Here is a 21,258-nt window from a genome sequence, read left to right as displayed (position 1 = left end):
ACCAATGTAATACATTAAAATTAAAGAATAGATAAATAAATAAAAAATGATTATAAACAAAAACAGCGAATCTTTATTCATCTTTATGCATAGCTAATGATATTTGAAAAAATAAAATAAAAAAAATAAACAGATAATCGTGTCAAATGACAACTTCTGTGCAAAAACAAACAAGTAAACCATGGTTCGTCCATTAAGCCAGATATCAAATTTCCCGACTAATAAACTGGATTTTCATGACCAATAATGAATGTAAAAGAGGTCACTGTTTTGTGCTTTGCATAATATTAAAATGGTTTTAGCTTGAATATCATTTTGCAGAAATTAAACTAAATGTTATATTATCCTGACACGTCAGCCTTCATTAACATGTAAAGTCTGATGACTGCATTTAACTGATTATTTTATGCATAAAGTGTTACTATTTTTATTATTATTATTCTTTTACTTAATCATTTGACTGTGTTTGACTGAAGTGGCTGCAATCCAGTTTAGTTATTATTCTGTAATGTTTGCACAAATAAAATTGTACATATTCAACGCACAATGTTGCACTAATTAATCTTGAATTGTACATACCCACTGTACATTTACATTTGTAATTATGTTCATATCTGCAAACCTCTGATTATTAATAGAAACCTGTACATATATTCATCTATTGTAAATCTGTTCATAGTTAATACAACCTGTATATAATGCTCAGTTTTTCTCTAAATGCACTGTATATCTTATACCTACAAGTTAAACTTAGAATTATTTGCCCCCTCGTTTAATTTTTCTCCAATTTCTGTTAAACGGAGAGCAGATTTTTTAAAACACATTTCTAATCATAATGGTTTTAATAACTCATTTCTAATCACTGATTTATTTTATCTTTGCCATGATCACAGCATAAGTTAACTAGGCAGGTTAGGGTAATTAGGCAAGTTGCTGTATAACGATGGTTTGTTCTGTAGACTATTGAAAAAATATATTGCTTAAAGGGGCTGACAATTCTGACCTTAAAATATTTTTTTAAATGGCTTTTATTCCAACCAAATTAAAACAAATAAGACATATATCTCCAGAAGAAAAAACATTATCAGACATACTGTGACTCTGTAAAACATCATTTGGGAAATAATAAAATAATATTATTTAAAAAAATATTAATTCTGACTTCAACTGTATATCCTGCACTTGCTGCTATTTCACTCCTGGTTAGACCTAAACTGCATTCTGTTGTCTTGTACATGTGTAATGACAATAAAGTTAATGTCTAATCTAATCTAAAGTCTAATCTAATCTAAGTTGTTGAGCATGAAAGGAATTAAATACTGAAACAAACTATAGCAGGCATGAAACAATACAACGAAAAATCTGCTACAAATTAAAAGGAACAAACTAAAATTTCTGATATTCCATCACTTGGATACAAAATACAAGTTCTCTGACTTTCAATGTCTGGAATAAAATTCGATGACATTTCAGAAATTCTATGACCTGTGGAAACCCTGTCAAAACTTACATTAATGCATTTTCTTAGAAGAAACTCCAAGAAAATTTTAAATGCTTTTAAATTAAAAAAATTAATAAATAAATAAAAAAAAAAACTGACCCCTTATTAAACTTATAGCTACATACGCCTGATAAAACTGCCCTGTTAGACACCACTTTCAAGGGTTTTGGGCAAAAACTTGGACTAAGCACAAAGAAAACTGCACAGAATAATAATAAGAAGAAGAAGAAGAAGAAGAAGAAGAAGCAGAAGAAGAAGAAGAAGAAGAAGAAGAAGAAGAAGAAGAAGAAGAAGAAGAAGACGAAGACGAAGACGAAGACGAAGACGAAAACGAAGAAGAAGAAGAAGACGAAGAAGAAGAAGAATAAGAAGACGAAGAAGACGAAGAAGAAAAAGTGGAATATTTCTAAAGTAACCCCACTTCTTAAAAAATTACTGATAAAGGATAATACAAAATAATAAAAAATAATGATAATAAAAAATAATTATTTAATAAAATAAAATAATAAGAAATATTAGAAGAAGAATCACTTTGCATTCATCCAGATGGTTTGTAATTATGTTTCTGACTAGCTTCTTTTGCATTTGTAAGTTATAAAATGTGGTGTAACTATCTGGATATTTAGAAGCATGTGATCTAATGTGGCTGTAGTTCTCACACAACTCTCTCTCTCTCTCTCTCTCTCTCTCTCTCTCTCTCTCTCTCTCTCTCTCTCTTTAATCCAAATCCCAATTCAACATTCTCTCCCCCAAGATCAAGAAATACATCTTTCAGTCTAGTCAAATTTATGTTGTTATTGGTTGATGCTGATTTAATAATTTCATATTTAATAAAATATAAACCGATATACAAATATAAACAACAATGTTAACAAAATTAAGTAGTAAACCATTTGTTTGTTTATATATATATATATTTACTAATTACAATTGAAGGTCTATTTTGGTATTATAGCAAATGACAAACAATTAAAACAAACCAACATTTGTGCACAAATCTGTTCCAACACTAAAGCAAAAAACAACACAATCTGCACATGCTTTGCATCAAACTTGTCATAGCCAACAGCCAAGCTCTTGCTTTAGCAGTGGATGTTCATTCAGAAGCATGTAAAGAAACTCTGGACTCAATAAAAGTGGCTCCTTCCAATTTAAAGGTTAAACTAGGTTAACTGGTTTAACTAGGCAAAGCAAGTTGGGTTAATTAGGCAAGGCAGTCAACAACAGTGGTTTGTTCTGTAGACAATTGAGTAATGTTATTAAGAGGGATAATAATATTAACTTAAAAGCAGTTAAATTAAACTAAACTAAACTTTAAGCTGCTTTGATTCCAGCCAAACTTACCCAAATAAAACATTATAGAAAATACTGTGAAAACTTTCCTTGCTTTGTTAAACACCACTAGGGAATATATCCTTTAACTATTTGCTTTACAAATGCACACTGATTACATTTCAAACGACACAGAATTCAAATCCAACACTAATCAAGTCCATTAGTCTGCTTTGCATTAAAACCTATCAAGGCCAACAACCAGCAAACAAACACTAGCTTTATCACATGTTCATCCAGAAGTGTGTAATGAAACGCTGGATTATTAATAAAGCACAGCTCCTACCGTCTTTCCTGTAGAGCGCAATCTCCACCTTCCTCTCCTCGGAGCCCAGCAGCGCCTGCGCCATCTGCGCGATAGCCAGCCGCTTGGTGTGTGGGCCGTACAGAAAGTTACAGGTGCAGGGCTTTTGCATGATCTCCGCCCGGGTGTAGCCGCACATGTGACAGAAGCCATCGTTACAGAAGATGATGGCGCAGTTCTCCACCCGCGCATTGGCTATGATGAACTTTCTACCTGTGTGGGAGACAGAAAATAAACTCTTATGTTATATGAATCATTATGGGCCACGTGTTGTTCAGGAGTGCAGAATATATGTGTATAATGGCTGAATAGAAAATTACCAGTAAAATAAAATAAAATATAAGAAAAACAAAAAATAATAAAAGATTAAAGATTAAAATAAAATAAATTTAACTGAATGTGAAACAAATAAAAAAATAAAATAATAATAATACCATATTAAATATTTAAATTAAATTAAAATTAAAGAAGAAAAGAAAAATACATTAAAATTATTAAATGTAAAAATGTAAAATAAAATATAAAAATAGTTGCATGAAACAAAATGAAAAAAAAACATTTATTATTATATTCATTATTATATTAATTAAATAAGACAAAAGTTAGAACAATATTATTAAATATAAAACAGACAAATAATGGCATAAAGTAAAAATGTAAAAATAATAAAATATAATTAAGTAAATAATAATAATAAAAATAACAACAATAAATGTTATTAAAAATAACTGAATTAAATAAAAAAGTTAAATGAATGTTATTTGAATGATAAAATTACATATTGCAGAATAAAATTGCATAATACATAATAAAATAAAAAAATAAACAAACATAAACTAATAATATTAATAAAAATAATAATAATAATAATAAACTTTTATTTAAATAATAAATTAAGAAAAAGTTAGAAAAATAATATTAAATATAAAATGCATGTAAAGATTTGTTAATTAAACAAATAAAGTATGCTGACATTTCATATTTCATTTCACTTAATAATAAAGACATACAGATTTGAGTTGCGTTATACATACATAATTTTCTATTCCTAATAAATAAAAAAATATTTCAAAAGACAAAATTCTAATATAAAAATAAATAAAATACAATGAAAACAATAAAATAAAATATCAAAGACAAAACTATTCAAATTTGAAAAGAAAATTAAACAAAAAGTCAAATAAAACAAAACATTTGAAAAGGTAAAACAATTAAAAATGCAAAAGTAATATAAAATAAAAAAATATATAAAAATAAAACAAAACATTTAAAAGGAAATACAATTCAAAATTAATGGAATACAATAAAAATAATATAATCAATTATTTTATGATGATGATGATGATGATGATGACAAAACATGATCATTACGTGTATTTTCAACTTGGTGTTACTGATAACCTCTAGCTTTTTTTGCAACCTAATAAACAAAACCACATACCAAAACCTAGCAAGTGTACATGTAAAAGGCATTAAACTGAAGCATCAGATCAACACATCAAACACAAAATGGTCTGACAGTAAAAGCACATTATCACAGGTGCTGCGGGACGGACACATGGGACTGACCTTCACACGACCCGTCAAATGGGACTCTGTGCCAAATCACACAGAAGGTGTTTAAATCACTAGCTGAGAGTCAGTGAGCTGAAGAGCCTCAGCAATAAGGGAGAGACGGATGACTGCTGCTAAAAACACAAGAGTCTGAAGAGCTGCACAACTCTCTTTCCTTCTGTCATCTCTCACGGGACACAAAACACTGACGACAAATCAAAACCCACAGCCAAAACCGGGAAACAGGAACGCCTTTCAGGAGAAACCGGAGTCAGCAATGTTCAATGAAATGCATGACGCTTAATTAAATTTCTAGTTAAGAGTTAATGGGTGATTTAGTCTGAGGATGCTTGAACTAGGTGGAACACGTTCAAAACGTCAAATTAATCGAGCTCATGTTTATATCCAAACCTGAAGTTGAATCTTGATGTAAACAAGATTTTTGTTAAAAAATATTTTTTAAATTCTTTATTTTTCTGTCAATCAAAATTCTGTGGCATTCTGACGCATGTATATTTACAGGAAATTCACTGGTCATTTTAATCTTTTTTTTTAACAATAAAAATATAAAACCAATGCTGATAAAAGCAATAGTATGTTGATATAGTTTTTAAACTTTTAAACAGGCTATTAAAATTTATTTCAATATTTTTATTTAGTATTTTTCAGTATTTCAGCAACTGCTGATCTACTGGGATTTTCATGCACAACCATTTCTAGGGTTTACAGAGAATGGTCTAAAAAGAGGAAATATCCAGTGAGCGGCAGTTCTGTGGACGCAAATGCCTTGTTGATGCCAGAGGTCAGAGGAGAATGGCCAGACTGGTTCCAGCTGATAGAAAGGCAACAGTAACTCAAATAAGCACTCGTTACAACCGAGCTCTGCAGAAGAGCATCTCTGAACACACAACACGTCCAACCTTGAGGCGGATGGGCTACAGCAGCAGAAGAGCACACCGGGTGCCGCTCCTGTCAGCTAAGAACAGGAAACTGAGGCTACAATTCACACAGACTCACCAAAACTGGACAATAGAAGATTGGAGAAACGTTGCTGCTCTGATGAGTCTCCATTTCTGCTCCACATTCAGATGGTCGGGTCAGAATTTGGCATCAACAACATGTAAGCATGAATCCATCCTGCCTTGTATCAGCGAATCAGGCTGGTGGTGGTGGTGTAATGGTGTGGGGGAGATTTTCTTGGCACACTTTGGGTCCATTAGTACCAATTGAGCATCAACACCACAGCCTACCTGAGTATTGTTGCTGACCGTGTCCATCCCTTTATGAGCACAGTGTCTCCATCTTCTGATGGCTACTTCCAGCAGGATAACGCACCATGTTATAAAACTTGAATCATCTCAGACTGGTTTCTTGAACATGACAATGAGTTCACTGTACTCAAATGGCCTCCACAGTCACCAGATCTCAATCCAAAAGAGCACCTTTGGGATGTGGTGGAACAGGAGATTTGCATCAAGCATGTGCACCCGCCAAATCTGCAGCAACTGTGTGATGCTATCATGACAATATGGAGCAAAATTTCTGAGGAATATTTCCAGTAGCTTGTTGAATCTCTGCCATGAAGGATTAAGGCAGTTCTGAAGGCAAAAGAGGTCCAACCTGGTACTAATAAGGTGTACCTAATAAAGTGGCCGGTGAGTATATATACAGTTATTGATTGTTGTTTCTCACATAATGATGTTTTAAAAATGAACTGCACAAGTTACAATAAAACCCAAAGCAATGCATTTTTAACTGTACACACTGAAATTTAAGTGTGGAGTTGCATATCAAGCTAGTCTCCTAAATGAAAACTAGTCACAATGGTGTTAAATGCAAGGAAGCCCATATTAAATAGGTCTCGCTCAAAGAAGGAGCCGGTGAACTGGAGATAAGGGCTTGTCAGGTGATTTTATTAGCCAGTAATGCATTGGATCTGCAGACTGCGAGTGTCATGCTTAACTGGAAATCTCCCATATTTGTAATTTCCATCCCATATTTGGGTGTCCTCGGGAAAGTAGCAGTGATAAATCTTGTTCAAGGACTGTGAGGAGAGTCGCTCGGCCCTGGACGCCCTCTTCAAACTCCACTCACCCCCGGTAATGGACTTCTGTTGTTAATGTGTCACTGAAGCAAACTCATCCGTCTCTGCATCATCTCTAGAGCGAAAGTTACAGAGCAGCGTTATGAAAACAGAGGTCGTTTACAGAAAGAAGTCTTAAAGTGTGCGATTTTAAAGTTGTTTGATTGATTCTAAAGTATTAAACAGGGTAAAACCTTGATTTTTAAGTGGCCTTCAGGAAAGCTGCATTCACAATAGCAAGAAAAGTTCAGTACAATTCCCAGCTTAAATTTGAGCACTGTTGAGTGTGTTCCTAAACACTGCTGATTTGCCATTGTGTTCTCACACCTCAAACATCCAAAAATATTGCATGATCCACCTGGTTACAAGGTTAAATTAAAAACCAGCATATGCAATATACAAGATAATCCACAGGATGCCAAGACACAAGGAAACCACTTAGAAAATGACAACAACAGCTAGACAAGACCCAGTAAAGCAAATGGTCTCTATATAGTCCGTGTGATTAATTCTGAACAGCTTCAGCTGTGTTAATGTAATCAGGGGTGATCTGCAACTGGTGTGTGTGAGGTGCCTGATTGGATATGTATAGCTCAGTGGCAGGCAGATTTGTGTTGGGTGAATGATATAGGCTGTTTCTCAATTCCAAGAACGCAGAGAACGGACTTGCGTTCTTGTGGAGACCGGTCTTGCCAGGTGTCCTCGGAAGAACGAACTCAGGAGACCGCGAGGGCAGAGAACGCATCCTTTGAGAAATGGGATGCTGCGTTCTTCCTGATGGTCACGTGACCTTCACGTGTTTTAAATGGAAATTATTTAAACATTACAGCATTCATACAACCATTTATTGTTTCCCCCCTCTTCAAAATATATACTTTGCATAAAAACATTATAAATATGCTCTGCACAATATAAATAAAACAAATTTTAATACGAATTTCAGCAAACAAACAACTCTTAATGTGTTTATTCCTATATTAAGATGTCCATGTTAATGTTAACTTTCACCGTTTAATTAAGGGAAGCTTCTGAGGTAAATAATTCATATCTCTGAACTTTAATAATTAATCTAAATTAAGTTGCTGCACTTCCCACCTCCAGTCGCAATGACTTCTGGGATTTCCAGAGCGAGTTCGGTGCTCAAGTCTGCATCGGTGCGTCCTCGATATCAAGATCACATCCGGGAAGTTTCACGCGTCCTCCGTACTTGCGGTCTTGAGTATTGAAACTGAACTTAGGCAGCCGATGATGACGTTGCACGAGAACACGAGAACGCAAGACCGCTGAAGAACGCATATTGAGAAACAGCCATATATTCCCTGTCTCTCAATTCCAAGAACGATGAGAACGAACTCATCTTCTTATGAAGACCGTTCTTGCCAAATTACCTCGGAAGAAAGAACTCGGGAGACCACAAGAACAGAGAACGCATCCTCTGAGAAATGAGATGCTGCGTTCTTCCTAATGGTCACATGAGCTTCACACATTTTTAAGAGAAACTTATTTAAACATTACAGCATTCATACATTGATTTATTGTTTTTCCCTTTTCACAATGTATACTAAAGACCTTATAAATATACGTTATAAATACAAATAACACTGATTTATAATAAATTTCAGCAAATAAACAACTTTAATGTGTTTATGCCTTTATAAAGATGTTCATGGTGATGTTTACTTTTTTATTTTTATTTATTTGACATGGACATATTACACTGGACAACCAAATGCATTTGTTTAGGTGTTTTAGCTAGCAGACTTGCTAATTCTCAACACCTGTCCACAAGATAGTTTGACAAAACTGACAAAGTGAAGATATAATAAATGCATATACATTATAATTCATTCATTCACTCATTTTTTGTTGGTTTTGTCCCTTTATTAGTCCGGGGTCGCCACAGCGGAATGAACCGCCAACTTATCCAGCACGTTTTTACGCAGTGGATGCCCTTCCAGCCGCAACCCATTTCTGGGAAACATCCAGATTTTGCAATGTTTTAAAATAAGTTTGTATTATTGTTTTAAGTATTGTTTTATTCATAATTATACCACTATATTTTAGTTCTGAAGTTCAAACAAATGCCAACAAATATTTTTTGTGGAAAAAATATGTTTAAATTTAATTTACTTTGTCTTTTACAATGTACATTTTCTTTCAGTTAACCCCTTTGCCACCACAGATGAGACTTCTCATTAACTGAGATCTGTTTTAGGTGTATTACAGTAAGTAACAGAGCAAATAAGCTAAATGAAAAACAACAAAAGAGACAAAAACACCCTTTTCAGAACAGCCCCTCTCCGCAAACACTACCAATTGAATGTACAAGCATATGGCATCACAAATGACATGTATATCTTTAATGGGCTGTGCTTGTCTAGCAGTGGCCACCATTAGGTAATTAGTGGCACAGCAGCGCAGTATTGACGAGCTCAGCCACCATCGTCCGGGCAACAGGAAAAACAATCACAACAGAGACTGGTTCTGTTTCTGGCGGCCTTCAGCAGCTGTGCACACCGAGACAACACACACACACATTCGTATACACACACACAGACACACATACTGTATGCGTCTCTGACCTGCTCTCAGTCCATCTGTCTCTCTCAGATCACAACATTCACCACTCATTCACATCCAGGTTCTAACACATTTTTCAAAGATAAATTTAAGCACTTTTTAAGCCGCTTCCAGGTGCATTTACAAACTCGCATGTTTTATTCATCACATTATATCAGATGGTAGCTATACTGTAGTATTTGACACTACTGTGTAGTATTGAATTTACTCTCGGTATTTTTCTCTCATATGTAATTTACTCACATCTTAAACAAGTCATCTTTCATTAATAATTATAGATATTGTTTTTAATTTCATTCATAGTTCGCTCACGAAGAGGTAATCTCCTTGCTTATTGTATTCTACTGTTTAAGCAAAGCACACAGATTAAAAAAGACTGCAGAGTTTAAATTATGTGCAAAAACATAGTTATTTAATATTACCTATCTAGCAACAAAATATTATTAACCCTCTGGGGTCGAAGACCGGGTATACATGGTCTGACAAGTTTTTACCTCATTAAGCTGAAATGAACTTAAATCACATTTTCAGTTTTGATCGTACAGGTTTATCAATCGACTCTGTTAGTAATAGTAGTAGTAGACAAATCTTTTTATTGAACTTTTAAACAGCAACTCAAACATGTACAAGAACAAGGTACAAAAAAAAATTGGAAAACAAATACAAGGTGAATTAATATTAATTAAAAAGAAAAAGGTAATAGGCACAAAAAAAAAAGATTTAGGGGTGGGTTGGCTTACAATTTAAGTATTTGGAATAAATCTGTTCTCAAAATATGACAGGAAAGGTCTCCAAACTTTGAAGAATCTATTATTTTATTTTATAGCCCTGGGTGCTATATTTGAGTTTTTCAAGCTTTAGATATGCCATGACATTTTCTACCCATTTAGCATGTGTTGGTGGTTTAGTTGACTTCCGCTGCAAAAGTATAAGTCTTCGGGCCAACAAAGAAAAGAAAGCTAGTGCATTTAATTGACCTGCTGGTAGTGTAAGGTTTTTCAGGTGTCACAGCAAAAATTGCCATTACTGGATCTAGCTTTATCTCCTTTTTACATATATAAGAAAAAGTCTCAAACACCGCAGTCCAAAATGGTCTTAGGCAGGGGTGTCAAACTCAATTCCTGGAGGGCCGAAGCCCTGCACGGTTTAGTTCCAACCCTGCTTCAACACACTTACCTGTAAGTTTCAAATAAGCCTGAAGGACTCAATTAGTTTGATCAGGTGTGTTTAATTAGGGATGGAACTAAACTGTGCAGAGCTGCGGCCCTTTTGGAACTGAGTTTGACACCTGTGGTCTTAGGGGTGAACATGTCCAGAACATATGACCTAAGGTGGCCTCATCTCTGAGGCACCTTCTGGAAATATTCTTGACAATTTGCTTTTAGAAAAGTGCAGCCTATGAATTTTCTTAAATTGTAATAAACCGTGTTTGACGCAAATAGATGTTGGGTGAATTTGCTTAATTGTCGATTGCCAGATTGTCTCTGGAACTATATTTCCTAAGTCATCTTCCCACTTCCCAAAAATGCTTTCCTAATTCGTGGAATGCTTTTATTCCATATAAAAGAAGACACCTGTTTGTCCAGCTCCTTAAAGAAGGATTTAGGGATAAATACTGGGACATTTTGAAACAAAAACAAGAACCTTGACAAAATAGACTAATCGACTCTGTTAGGTGTCTAGTTTCCAATGTGTACACTCACAATGACAAAAAACGTGTGTGCTTTTGCAAAACAAGGATAATAAACAATGTAGGTAATCTGTCTTTTCTCTCTCCATGAACTATTTTTAGCAACGCGTCAGCAAAATGCGCTGAAACTACGTGAAAACAAAACACACAGACATGAGACACATATATTAGGAAAGCTTGAAGTGTCTACTTTCAAATGCAGTGAGTGCATGTTGAAAACAAAGAAGTTTCAAGAAGAATCAGTATGAAAGCAACGCTATGTCTAGTTTCTCAATCTGCGCTCATTAAGAGTTAATGCGGCCACGCCCACAAGGCTTTGATATTACAAATAGCCTGCATGAGACGAGCGCAACATGTAGACTGTCAGGAAAAACACGTCATTAAAATGAACTGAAGCTCAGCAAATACTCAACAAAGAAATATGAGAGATGCTATTAAATAAACTACAAACAACAACAAAATATTTAAACTTGTTTTTTTTTCTCAGATTCTTTCTTGAAACTCTTAGTCACATAGTTGTCTGATGGCTCATTATGCAGCTCATTATGCAGGTCTTTGTCTGCTCGGGTGTGACTCACTGCATTAGTAATGATAGTTAACGCCTCTGTTGTATTTATATATGAGCAAAGCAAATGTCAACCTTGCCATCAAAAAAATTACGTTTTCACCCAAATATGGAAACCATTTCTGGGTTTTTTGGGCAAGCAACTATTTTACAGTACTTTAGAAATACTCAAAAATGTATCTGTCAATGTTTTCAATCTATTATATTTGATTTACCAAAGTCAAACAAGTGGCAATTTCACATCAGTCACATCCATAACGGAGAGATGTCACATCCATAACGACACTTTTTCCTCATAAATGTGAAAATATAAAATAAAATCAATCATCTTTGTTTTATAGTGAGCCGACTCTTATCATTTTGATTATCATTAGCCCCTTTCACACATACAGACCTTTCCGGAAAATTGCAGTCCGCGCGGTTTGTGAGAATAAAAGCCTTTGAATATTTTTCCAGACACATTTAGCTGCTAGAAGTTCAGAAGTTTATATGTTCTTATGTTCACGTTTATACTGTATGTTCTTCTTAATGTAAACTGTGTAAATAATCATCGATGAGATGCTTATGATAAGCCGTTGTTTGTTTACCTTCAAGCTTTGCGTGCGCCTATGAGCGCCTGCACACGCACATATTATGAACATCTCGACATGAGAAAGTGATCCTGTAAAAGTTGTTCACAATATTGATCATCCACAGAGTTTGTAATTTAGTCAAATGTTTACAAATACAAGCGCAGCCGTTTAAAGCTCATTTGTGGTGAATGATGTCAGAATTTACCGGTATTTGGAATGGATGTGTGAATGCTCTTTTCCGGAAAATTTACGTAACGTCCTCGCCTGTGTGAACAGCGCTTTTTTCAATATACCGGTAAAGTCGTTCCGGAAATTTTCCAGAAATTTACCGGTATCACTGTGTGAAAGGGGCTACTGTTTCTTTTGGGTTGTGCAGTTTAATCCACAGAATTTCTACAAAGTATGTTGTATACTGTAAACCTGCAGATTTTTTGTCACATCCATAACGCATGCTTATTTTACTCATTTTAAGTACAAAACATGTTTACAGATGGACATTTTTCTGGTCCCTTAACTCTGTGGTCAGTGTTTCTGGAAAATATAAACAGTTGCCTCAATATAATGTTAACCTATGCTTTTTATGTGAATTTGTGTTTTGAGATTTTACTGCAAAGGTCACATCCATAACACTGGAATTGCTCATATACTTATATGCTTGTAATTTATTATGATAAATGCAAACACGCTGCAAAAGAAAAAAAGACTTGATTATCCCAATCCATCTAAATAAATGAAATCTTTCCTAATAGAGCTATTCAAGTCATCTGGTGAAATTGTATACATATTGCAATATGTAATGCAGAAAAATTTAATATTGTAATGCCAGATTTTTTCAATATCCTGCAGCAACAGTAAAACTCTTTGTTAAATGTGCAGTTTTCCTTTATTACACATTCTAAACACTCTTGTATTCATAATTAATTTATTAAACATTCAGTGCAAAACGATGACGTGTATAAAAAACATTCAAATAAATAAAGCAAGAAATAGTAAACACTGTGGTTGTTGCAGTTGTCAATAGCGAGGTATGCACAATTGCACATTTGCATATATAACACAGACTACTGAAAAGCAGCTGCTCCTCCCCCAATAGTCAATGTATAATTCACACACTGTTTCCATTCCTCTCACAGAAACATTATATACAGATCCTATTTGTTTTTGCTTCATAAATTGTTCCACTGCTCGTCATAAACTGTGCTGGGGCATACACAGGCAAGATAGACGTTCGGAAATGAGCCATTACATACCACATTACTGATAAATACATAACGGCAACAGATTTCTGTCCGTTTGCACACAATGTTGTAGACGTTATCCATGACGGAGCACAGAGCGCAATCAGTCTGGATAATAAGCATCTCTCATCCATCTAATACTGTATCACAACCTCCTCCTGAGAGGAACCAGAACCTCCGTTTCCATCAGTGAACAGCGTTTGTGGCTCTCCCAGTCCTAAAATCAGCCATAAAATGACCTTTAAATAAGCAAAATACGATATTTTAGCGTTTTTTTTTTTTTTAATACCATGACGGTAAAACATAAACGCTGTTATGAATATATTAAAACGTGTTTAGTTTGTTGTAAAAATTCGTAATAATGACAAAAAAATACTAAGTTGTTGATCTTCTTACTTCCGGGTGCAGCTGTTGCTGGGGTATTCTGGGAATTTTTTTTTACCCCTTGGTTTCAAGTGTGGTCCTGAAAAGTTTTTAGAAACGCGTCAGCAAAATGCGCTGAAACTCCGCGAAAACAAAACACACAGACATGAGACACATATATTTGGAAAGCTTGAAGTGTCTTCGTTTGAAGGGGTGTATACCCCTTGCCCTTAGCCCTTTGCCTTGAAGCTAAAGAGAATTGGGACACCACTACCCCTTCACGTGCACGCGTAAAACGAGGGGTAAGGGAAAGGGCTAAGGGGTAGAATTGGGATTGGGCCTATATATGTGGTAAAAAATAGGGATGCTCCGATCAGGATTCTTGGAGCTGATACAGAGTACTGATACCTCGTCATGGTGATTGGATGATACAGAGTACCAGTTCTGATGCTTCAAGCTTTATATGACTTTATCATTGCATAAAGCACAGTTCCCCTCTAAGTATGATACTTAAGGGCAGATCTTTTCTTTCCTAAGAGAATAAATGAAGGATGTTGCATATGATACCTTAAACAAGTCTCTTATAAACATTTAGTGTGGATTCGTCATAGTCAAAAGCAACTTTACAGAAAACAATAGATAAAAAATGTATAAGAAAAATGACTAACAATGCAGTTTGGAAACATTGCAAATGATGGAAGAATAATTCAATTTGCTTCAATGAAGAAAAAGTTTGAAGCGCATATTTGATGCATAAGAAGTTAAAATGCCTCTTCCTCTGCTTGAAAACCTGTAAACGGACACTTGCGATCGGTTCAGGTGATAGCGAGTACCAATTAGTCATAAAGGGCTTTATTTTGATGTTCCATGCGCAGAGCGCAAAGCGCAGGGCGCAAACGCTTTCAGGGCGTGTCAGGACGCATTTTTGCTAATTTAAGGACGGAAAAATCTGCTTTGCGCCGTGGCGCATGGTCTAAAAGGGTTGAGTTTATTTTCTTAATGAGTTATAGGTGTGTTTTGAGAATAAACCAATTAGAATCTCATCTCCCATTCCCTTTAAGAGCCAGCTGCGTCACGCCAAGAGCGCATTCGCTATTTACAGGACGCAAAGTAAGTCTAAGTGGAAAAACTGAGCATTTCACAAGCAAACAGTTAACAGTTTTTTTTAACAGAAAACTGTTAAACAGAGCATCTACTGCGTGAGAATGAGAGATATGGATCTACTTTCACTTTCGCTCTTGGATAGGGAAACCTTTACGCAGACATCAATTAGTCTTTAAATAATTAATTTCGTTTGTTAAGCGCAAATATTCGTTTCAAAACTATTTCTAAATTCAGTTCTAATTTCCAGCAAACGAATAAATGAACAATAACAACAAAGTGTGCTCAAAATACTGAGTTATATCCTAAAACACATGCTGCGCCCCATATGGTCTAAAACCTGACAGGTGGGCAAATCTAAGCTTGTTTTTAATAAAACAAATATAAATATGGATATAATAAATAATACTGCTAATAATAATAACATTATACAAATTGTTATGAATGAACTGAAAAAGCCTCCCGAGATGAAGAAGACATAAAAGCAGTGATTTTTCACATTTATGTAGGCTAGAAAATAATATGTTTTATAATATTTTAATCCTTTATATTTATATCCTATATCTATTCTTATTATATCCTATATATATATCCTATTTTACTTTTTTTTCATATGTAAAGATATTTGCCTATTGCTCTCTTGTGTGTATTAAGCAGTGTGTAAGCGAGGCGCAACTCTGCGCCAGAGTTTAGACCGGGTTTGTTTTAGTCTAATGAAAAATCTATGCAATGCCAGCAGTGCGCCTCAGAACGCCTTCCTTTTTGGACCAGAACGCCTATGGGCACACATATGAGCACTAATGCATTTGCTATTTAAACAGCGTAGCGCAACACCTCAAAACCACTCTTGGGCCAACGTGAAACTAGCAAAAGCGCTAGCGCCATGCGCCACATTGCGCCGGATGATAGGGCCCAAAATGTGATTATCACCCGACACCGATCTCGGGCCGATCGATCAGAGCATCCCTAGTAAAAAGTATGCAATGACATATGTCGCAACAGTACTCTATTAGCCAAACAAAATAGGCCTAAACCAAAAATATGCCAAGTATTTCCAAGCACAAAAGACTGGAGATTGAGCAGAAAGTGATGGACTGGACAACAGATATTGGCACTGCTGACTGTTCCAGCAGAGAAATACATCTAACTCTCCTCCTCCAGCGCATCTCTTCCCCTCAGTAGGAGTCGTGTCAACTGCATTTATCCTTTAAGTGCTTTTACATGATGGATGTTAGCACCTTCAAAAGGGCGTCAGATAAAGGCCAGAAGCAAATGTTGAGTCTTGAGTAAATGACAGACGCTTGGCGGGTCAGCAGGGAGATTTTAAAAGGTGAGAGTTTAGGTGTGGAATACAGAGGTGACGTTTGCTCACAGAGATGCTACTTTCACTGCCATCGATAAAAGCTCTTCCTTTTCCTGGTGGACACATTTAACATTTGCGTAACTTTTACATGGTGTTTTTTTTTCTAGTGAGAGGTAAAGCTATTTAAACACCAAGTAGCTAAAGTTGCGATGTGAATATGTAAATATTTTCATGTAACAGTAGCCATGACCAGCTTAAATTTTTATGCATCCATTTTCCTTCAGCTTAGTCCCTTTATTTATCAGCCCACAGTGGAATGAACCAAATACTATTTCAGCATATGTTTTACACAGCTTATGTCTTTCCAGCTGCAACCCAGTACCGGGAAACACCCATACACTCTCACATTCACACACACATACACTACGGCTAATTTAGTTCATCAATTCCCCTATAGCGCATGTGTTCGGACTGTGAGGGAAACCGGAACACTCTGAGGAAACCCACACCAACACAGGGAGAACATGCAAACACAGAAATGCCAACTGGCCCAGCCGGGACTCAAACCAGCAACCATTTTGCTGTGAGGCAACAGTGCTAAACACTGAGCCACCGTGCCACATCAGGGTTCAACACTAAGGATTTTTTCTACTGGTCTGATCAGGCCAGTGGCTCAGATTTTTCCTTGCCCTGCCAAAATTTTCACTGTTCCCACCAAAGAAAAAATATAATTTAATAGCTATTTTTTAGCCACATATTTTAAATATTGTTTCAAAAATAATGTCTAAAATTATTTAATTATTTAAATATTATTTTTAAAATGTTAATATATGTATAATGAGCAAAATTATGTGTTAACAAAAGAGCAGTATGGAAAATGTGAAGTTGTTTTATTTAAGTTCGAAATTGTTTAACAAAAGGTGGCCCCGATCGGGCCAGTAATGACTCTGTCTACTGTCCCAAGTGTCTCTCACACTGGCCCCGGGCCATCGGGCAGTCCTTATTGTTGAGCCCTGCACACTCTAAAATGTTCAATTCAGCCTAAAAAACATTACATTTAAATCTAGAAAAAATCAGCATAGTGTCTGAATAAACTTAATCTATAGTTATTTTTACACTAATATTTTTTATAATAGTTCTTCATTATACAATTAAAAAAACTGAAATCTCAAATGAAAGTTAATCAGATTTAAAATAATTACTAATAATACTAATTACTTAGCCTCATTTTAAACTATGTTTTTCACAAACAAATGATGAAAAGACCATGCAAATGTTTCATTATTTTCCTTTGTATATTTTAATGTTTTTTAAAAAAGAATATAAAAATGTTAAACCCTGGCCTACTAATGTTTTTTTTAATATTAACTATTTTAATTTCATTTTTTAAAAATGTATTAAACGTTAAAAATTTGACAACATTGTCAAATTCAGGCACAAATGCTATACAAAGTGTTTCATTCATTTTTAATAGAAGCCTGTATTTTAATCTACTTCATAATTCATTTTAATTTAAAAAGACTTACAATCTGTTATTTACTGATTAACAATAAATAGCCAAATAATTTTATACATATTTTACAAATGAACTTAGTCAAAATCATTAAAACTTTACATTTAAAAAATCTATTTATTTTTTGTTTTTAAAAAAGATCAACCGATTTAATTAGAAACAATGGTGTACAATTTAGTAAAGAAAATAAATCATGAAGTAAAAAAAAATAAAATGTTGTTGTTTTTTTAATTAACAAAAGTTTCAACTTATACTAAATTAAAAATTAGTTTGACTGCAAAACTGATAAAAGCTGTTCATTAAAATACTAACGTTCTGTCTGTAAATGAACACACCACAACACAAATGCTGGCACCAGTCATTCTACGACTCATTCATTCATTTTCCTTCAACTTAGTCTCTATTTCAGGAGTCGCCACAGCGGAATGAACCGCCAACTATTCCAGCATATGTTTTACACTGCGGATGCCCTACCAGCTGCAACCCAGAACTGGTAAACACCCATAAACACTGATTTTACACACACACACACACACACACACAAACACACACACACAAACTCTTACACTACGGCTAATTTAGCCTATTCAATTCCCCTATAGCGCATGTGTTCGGACTGTGAGGGAAACCGGGGCACTCGGAGGAAACCCACACCAACACAGGGAGAACATGCCAAAAATGACCCAGCAGGGGCAAGAACCAGCGACCTTCTTGCTGCAAGGCCACAGTGCTAACCGCTGAGCCATCACACCGCCATCCTGCAGCTAAGTACTGATATAACTCTCTCTATAGCTCATTTTTCAGTTCAAAACTGTAGCTTAAGTTGCCTTTAGATTGTTCAGATATCTAATCTTATAATCTAACGGAAAATCACCACTATCAGTCCAATCCTGCAGGTGTTTAGGTTTTTCCTTGGACCAACAGAACTTCTATGAAGTCCTGAAGATAGTGTGAACTTCAGAAGAAACCACAGAGGAATAAAAAAGGAAGAGCACTCCAACAAAAGCACCCTTAATCTTGAGATTAGACTGTGGGATTCTCATCGTCTCATCGTCTGCCATTAGCAGGCTGAACGCCGGCCGCTTTTTTATCCATCCGAGAAACAGCCACAGGCGCTCTGCATATAGACAGAGCGGGCTGGAGAAGAGGAACTTACACATAAGTGTGTGTGTGTGTGTGTGTATGCATCTTGTTTTCCTAACATTCTATGGACCAAATATCCCCACACGTACAGCAATACCAGTAAATTTTGCCTATTTTAGGTCCCCAAGTATTTCGTAACTGTAAAATGCTAAATGTTTACTGTGAGGGTTGGGTTTAGTGTTTGTGGGTGTGTACTTTGTATTCCTGACATTGTGGGTACCAAATTTCACCACAAGTACAGCAGTACAAGTACATTTTGAGCTTTTGGAGAGAGTTTTTTTGGTTTGTTTTTTTGAAAACCGGCTCATAAAACATACAGAATTAAGTTTTGTGCAAATTATGTTTGTTTTTTTACGTAAGAGTTGGGTTTAGTGTGTGTATTTTGTTTTCCTAACGTTGTGTGGACTAAATTCAATTAAATTCAATTCACTTTTATTTGTATAGCGCTTTTACAATGAAGATTGTGTCAGAGATCACAGTAAACTGAAACAGTGTTAGTCCACTTTTCCGTGTTTAAGTTCAGTTCAGTTTAGCTCCGTTCAGCTTGGTTAAATAATCACTACTGAAAATCCAAACACTGAAGAGCAAATCCATCGATGCTCAGCTCTACAGATCCCGAACCATGCAAGCCAGTGGTGACACCAGCGAGGAAAAAACTTCAAATGTCCCCACAAGAACAGCAATACCAGTAAATTAAGCCTTTTATAGGGCGTCATGAAGAAAACAGCTCATATTTCAAACATAATTAAGTATTTTTAAAAAGAAAATGCACATTTTTCTTGTGAGGGTTGGGTTTGGTGTGTGTGCATCTTGATTTTTCTAACATTCTGAGGACCAAATTTCCCCACAAGTACAGCAATACCAGTAAATTAAGCCTTTTTAGGTCTCCATAAAGAAAACAGCTTAAAATTCACACAGAATTAAGTATTTTTAAAAGTAAAATGTACATTTTTCTTGTGAGGGTTCGGTTTGGTCTGTGTATATATCTTGATTTTTCTATAATTCTGTGGACCAAATGTCCCCACAAGTACAGCAATACCAATGCATTTTGCCTTTTTTTTTTGGTCTCATAGAAAAAACCGCTCATAAATCACACAGAACTAAGTATTTTGAAATGGTAAAAATGTTTATTGTTTGCTGTGAGGTTTGGTTTTAGTGTGTGTGTCAGTGTTTATATCTTTTTTACTAACATTGTGTGGACCAAAAGTCCCCACAAGTTCAGCAATACCAGTAAATTTAGTATTTTTTTAGGTTGCTATGAAGACAACAACTCATAATTCACACATAACTAAGTATTTTCTAAAAAAGCAAATTCACATATTTGCTGTGTGGGTTGGGTTTTACATGTGTGTGTGCATCTTGTTTTCCTAACATTCTGTGGACCAAATGTCCCCACAAGTACAGCACTACCAGTACATTTTGCCTTTTTTAGGTCCCCATGGAAGAAAAACAGCTCATAATTCACACATAATTAAGAATTTTGAAACTAAAAATGCTAAATGTTTACTGTGAGGGTTGGGTTTAGTATGTGTGGGTGTGTACTTTGTATTCCTGACATAGTGAGGACCAAATTTCACCACAAGTACAGCAATACAAGTACATTTTGGTCTTGAAATGGCTCATAAAACCTACAGAATGAAGTACTTTGAAAATTTATTTGCTTTAGGGGTTGAGTGAATTTAGTGTGTGTGTGTGTGTGTGTGTGTGTGTATGTGTGTGTGTGTGTGTGTGTGTGTGTGTGTGTGTGTGTGTGTGTGTGTGTGTGTGTGTGTGTGTGTGTGTGTGTGTGAGCGCATGTTTGTGTGCCAAATGTACTGTAAGGGAAAGAATATACAGTCTGTACATTAGAAATATTATTACAGGCATGAAGAGTCCCCATAAAGGTAGCTGTACAATTGTGTACCTGTGTGTGTGTGTGTGTGTGTGTGTGTGTGTGTGTGTGTGTGTGTGTGTGTGTGTGTGTGTGTGTGTGTGTGTTGAGACTATAAACAGAATGAACAAACACCACACCAAAAATAAGATGCATCAGAGGGGAACGAGTGCGAGATTGACTGAGAGAAACCGAAGCGTTGAGTCGGAAAAAAGAATGAATGAATCAGAGAGAAAACACTCTTGATGCATTATAATTAACATCTCTCCAGTTCCCAGCTGTCTCTTTGCTCGAGTTTAAACTGATCCCCAACACCTTTGAGTCGAATGCTAATAAAAAACCAAAGCACAATCAGTCAAAGAAACACTCTTATGTCAGCCTGAATGATGGATTCAAACTGCTTTAAAGGCTTTTATGTTTAAAGGTTATAATTTCAAAAGTCAGACAGGCAGACAGATAAATGTTGCTTTAAATACTGATCCAATGTTATTCTATGAAGCCAGAAGATAAATAGAGGGAATAATTCAAGTGACGGATGGATGGATG

The 21,258-nt window shown here is 35.4% G+C and overlaps 2 protein-coding genes across 4 annotated transcripts in view; both read right to left on the bottom strand.

Annotated features, from left to right (window-relative positions):
* katnip (katanin interacting protein) overlaps positions 1 to 21,258 on the bottom strand; it is a 1,410,884-nt gene that overhangs the window by 730,344 nt on the left and 659,282 nt on the right. The window lies entirely within an intron of this gene.
* Positions 1 to 21,258, bottom strand: part of kcnh2b (potassium voltage-gated channel, subfamily H (eag-related), member 2b) — a 322,770-nt gene that overhangs the window by 286,580 nt on the left and 14,932 nt on the right. For 2 of the 3 annotated variants that reach the window (XM_087310033.1, XM_087310034.1), the window contains exon 2: positions 3,120 to 3,350. In XM_087310033.1, coding sequence (XP_087166159.1) covers positions 3,120 to 3,350 — 231 coding nt within the window. Of the gene's footprint in view, positions 1 to 3,119; positions 3,351 to 6,556; positions 6,851 to 6,968; positions 7,231 to 21,258 lie in introns of those variants that run through there. The other variant, XM_087310035.1, reaches the window with a different exon arrangement.

This window comes from Danio rerio, chromosome 24 (genome assembly GCF_052040795.2).
Source record: "Danio rerio strain M-AB ecotype USA chromosome 24, GRCz13ab, whole genome shotgun sequence".
In the NCBI taxonomy this organism is placed as follows: domain Eukaryota; kingdom Metazoa; phylum Chordata; class Actinopteri; order Cypriniformes; family Danionidae; genus Danio; species Danio rerio.
Note: the sequence above shows the minus strand (reverse complement) of the source record. Positions and strands in the feature narration are given on the sequence as shown.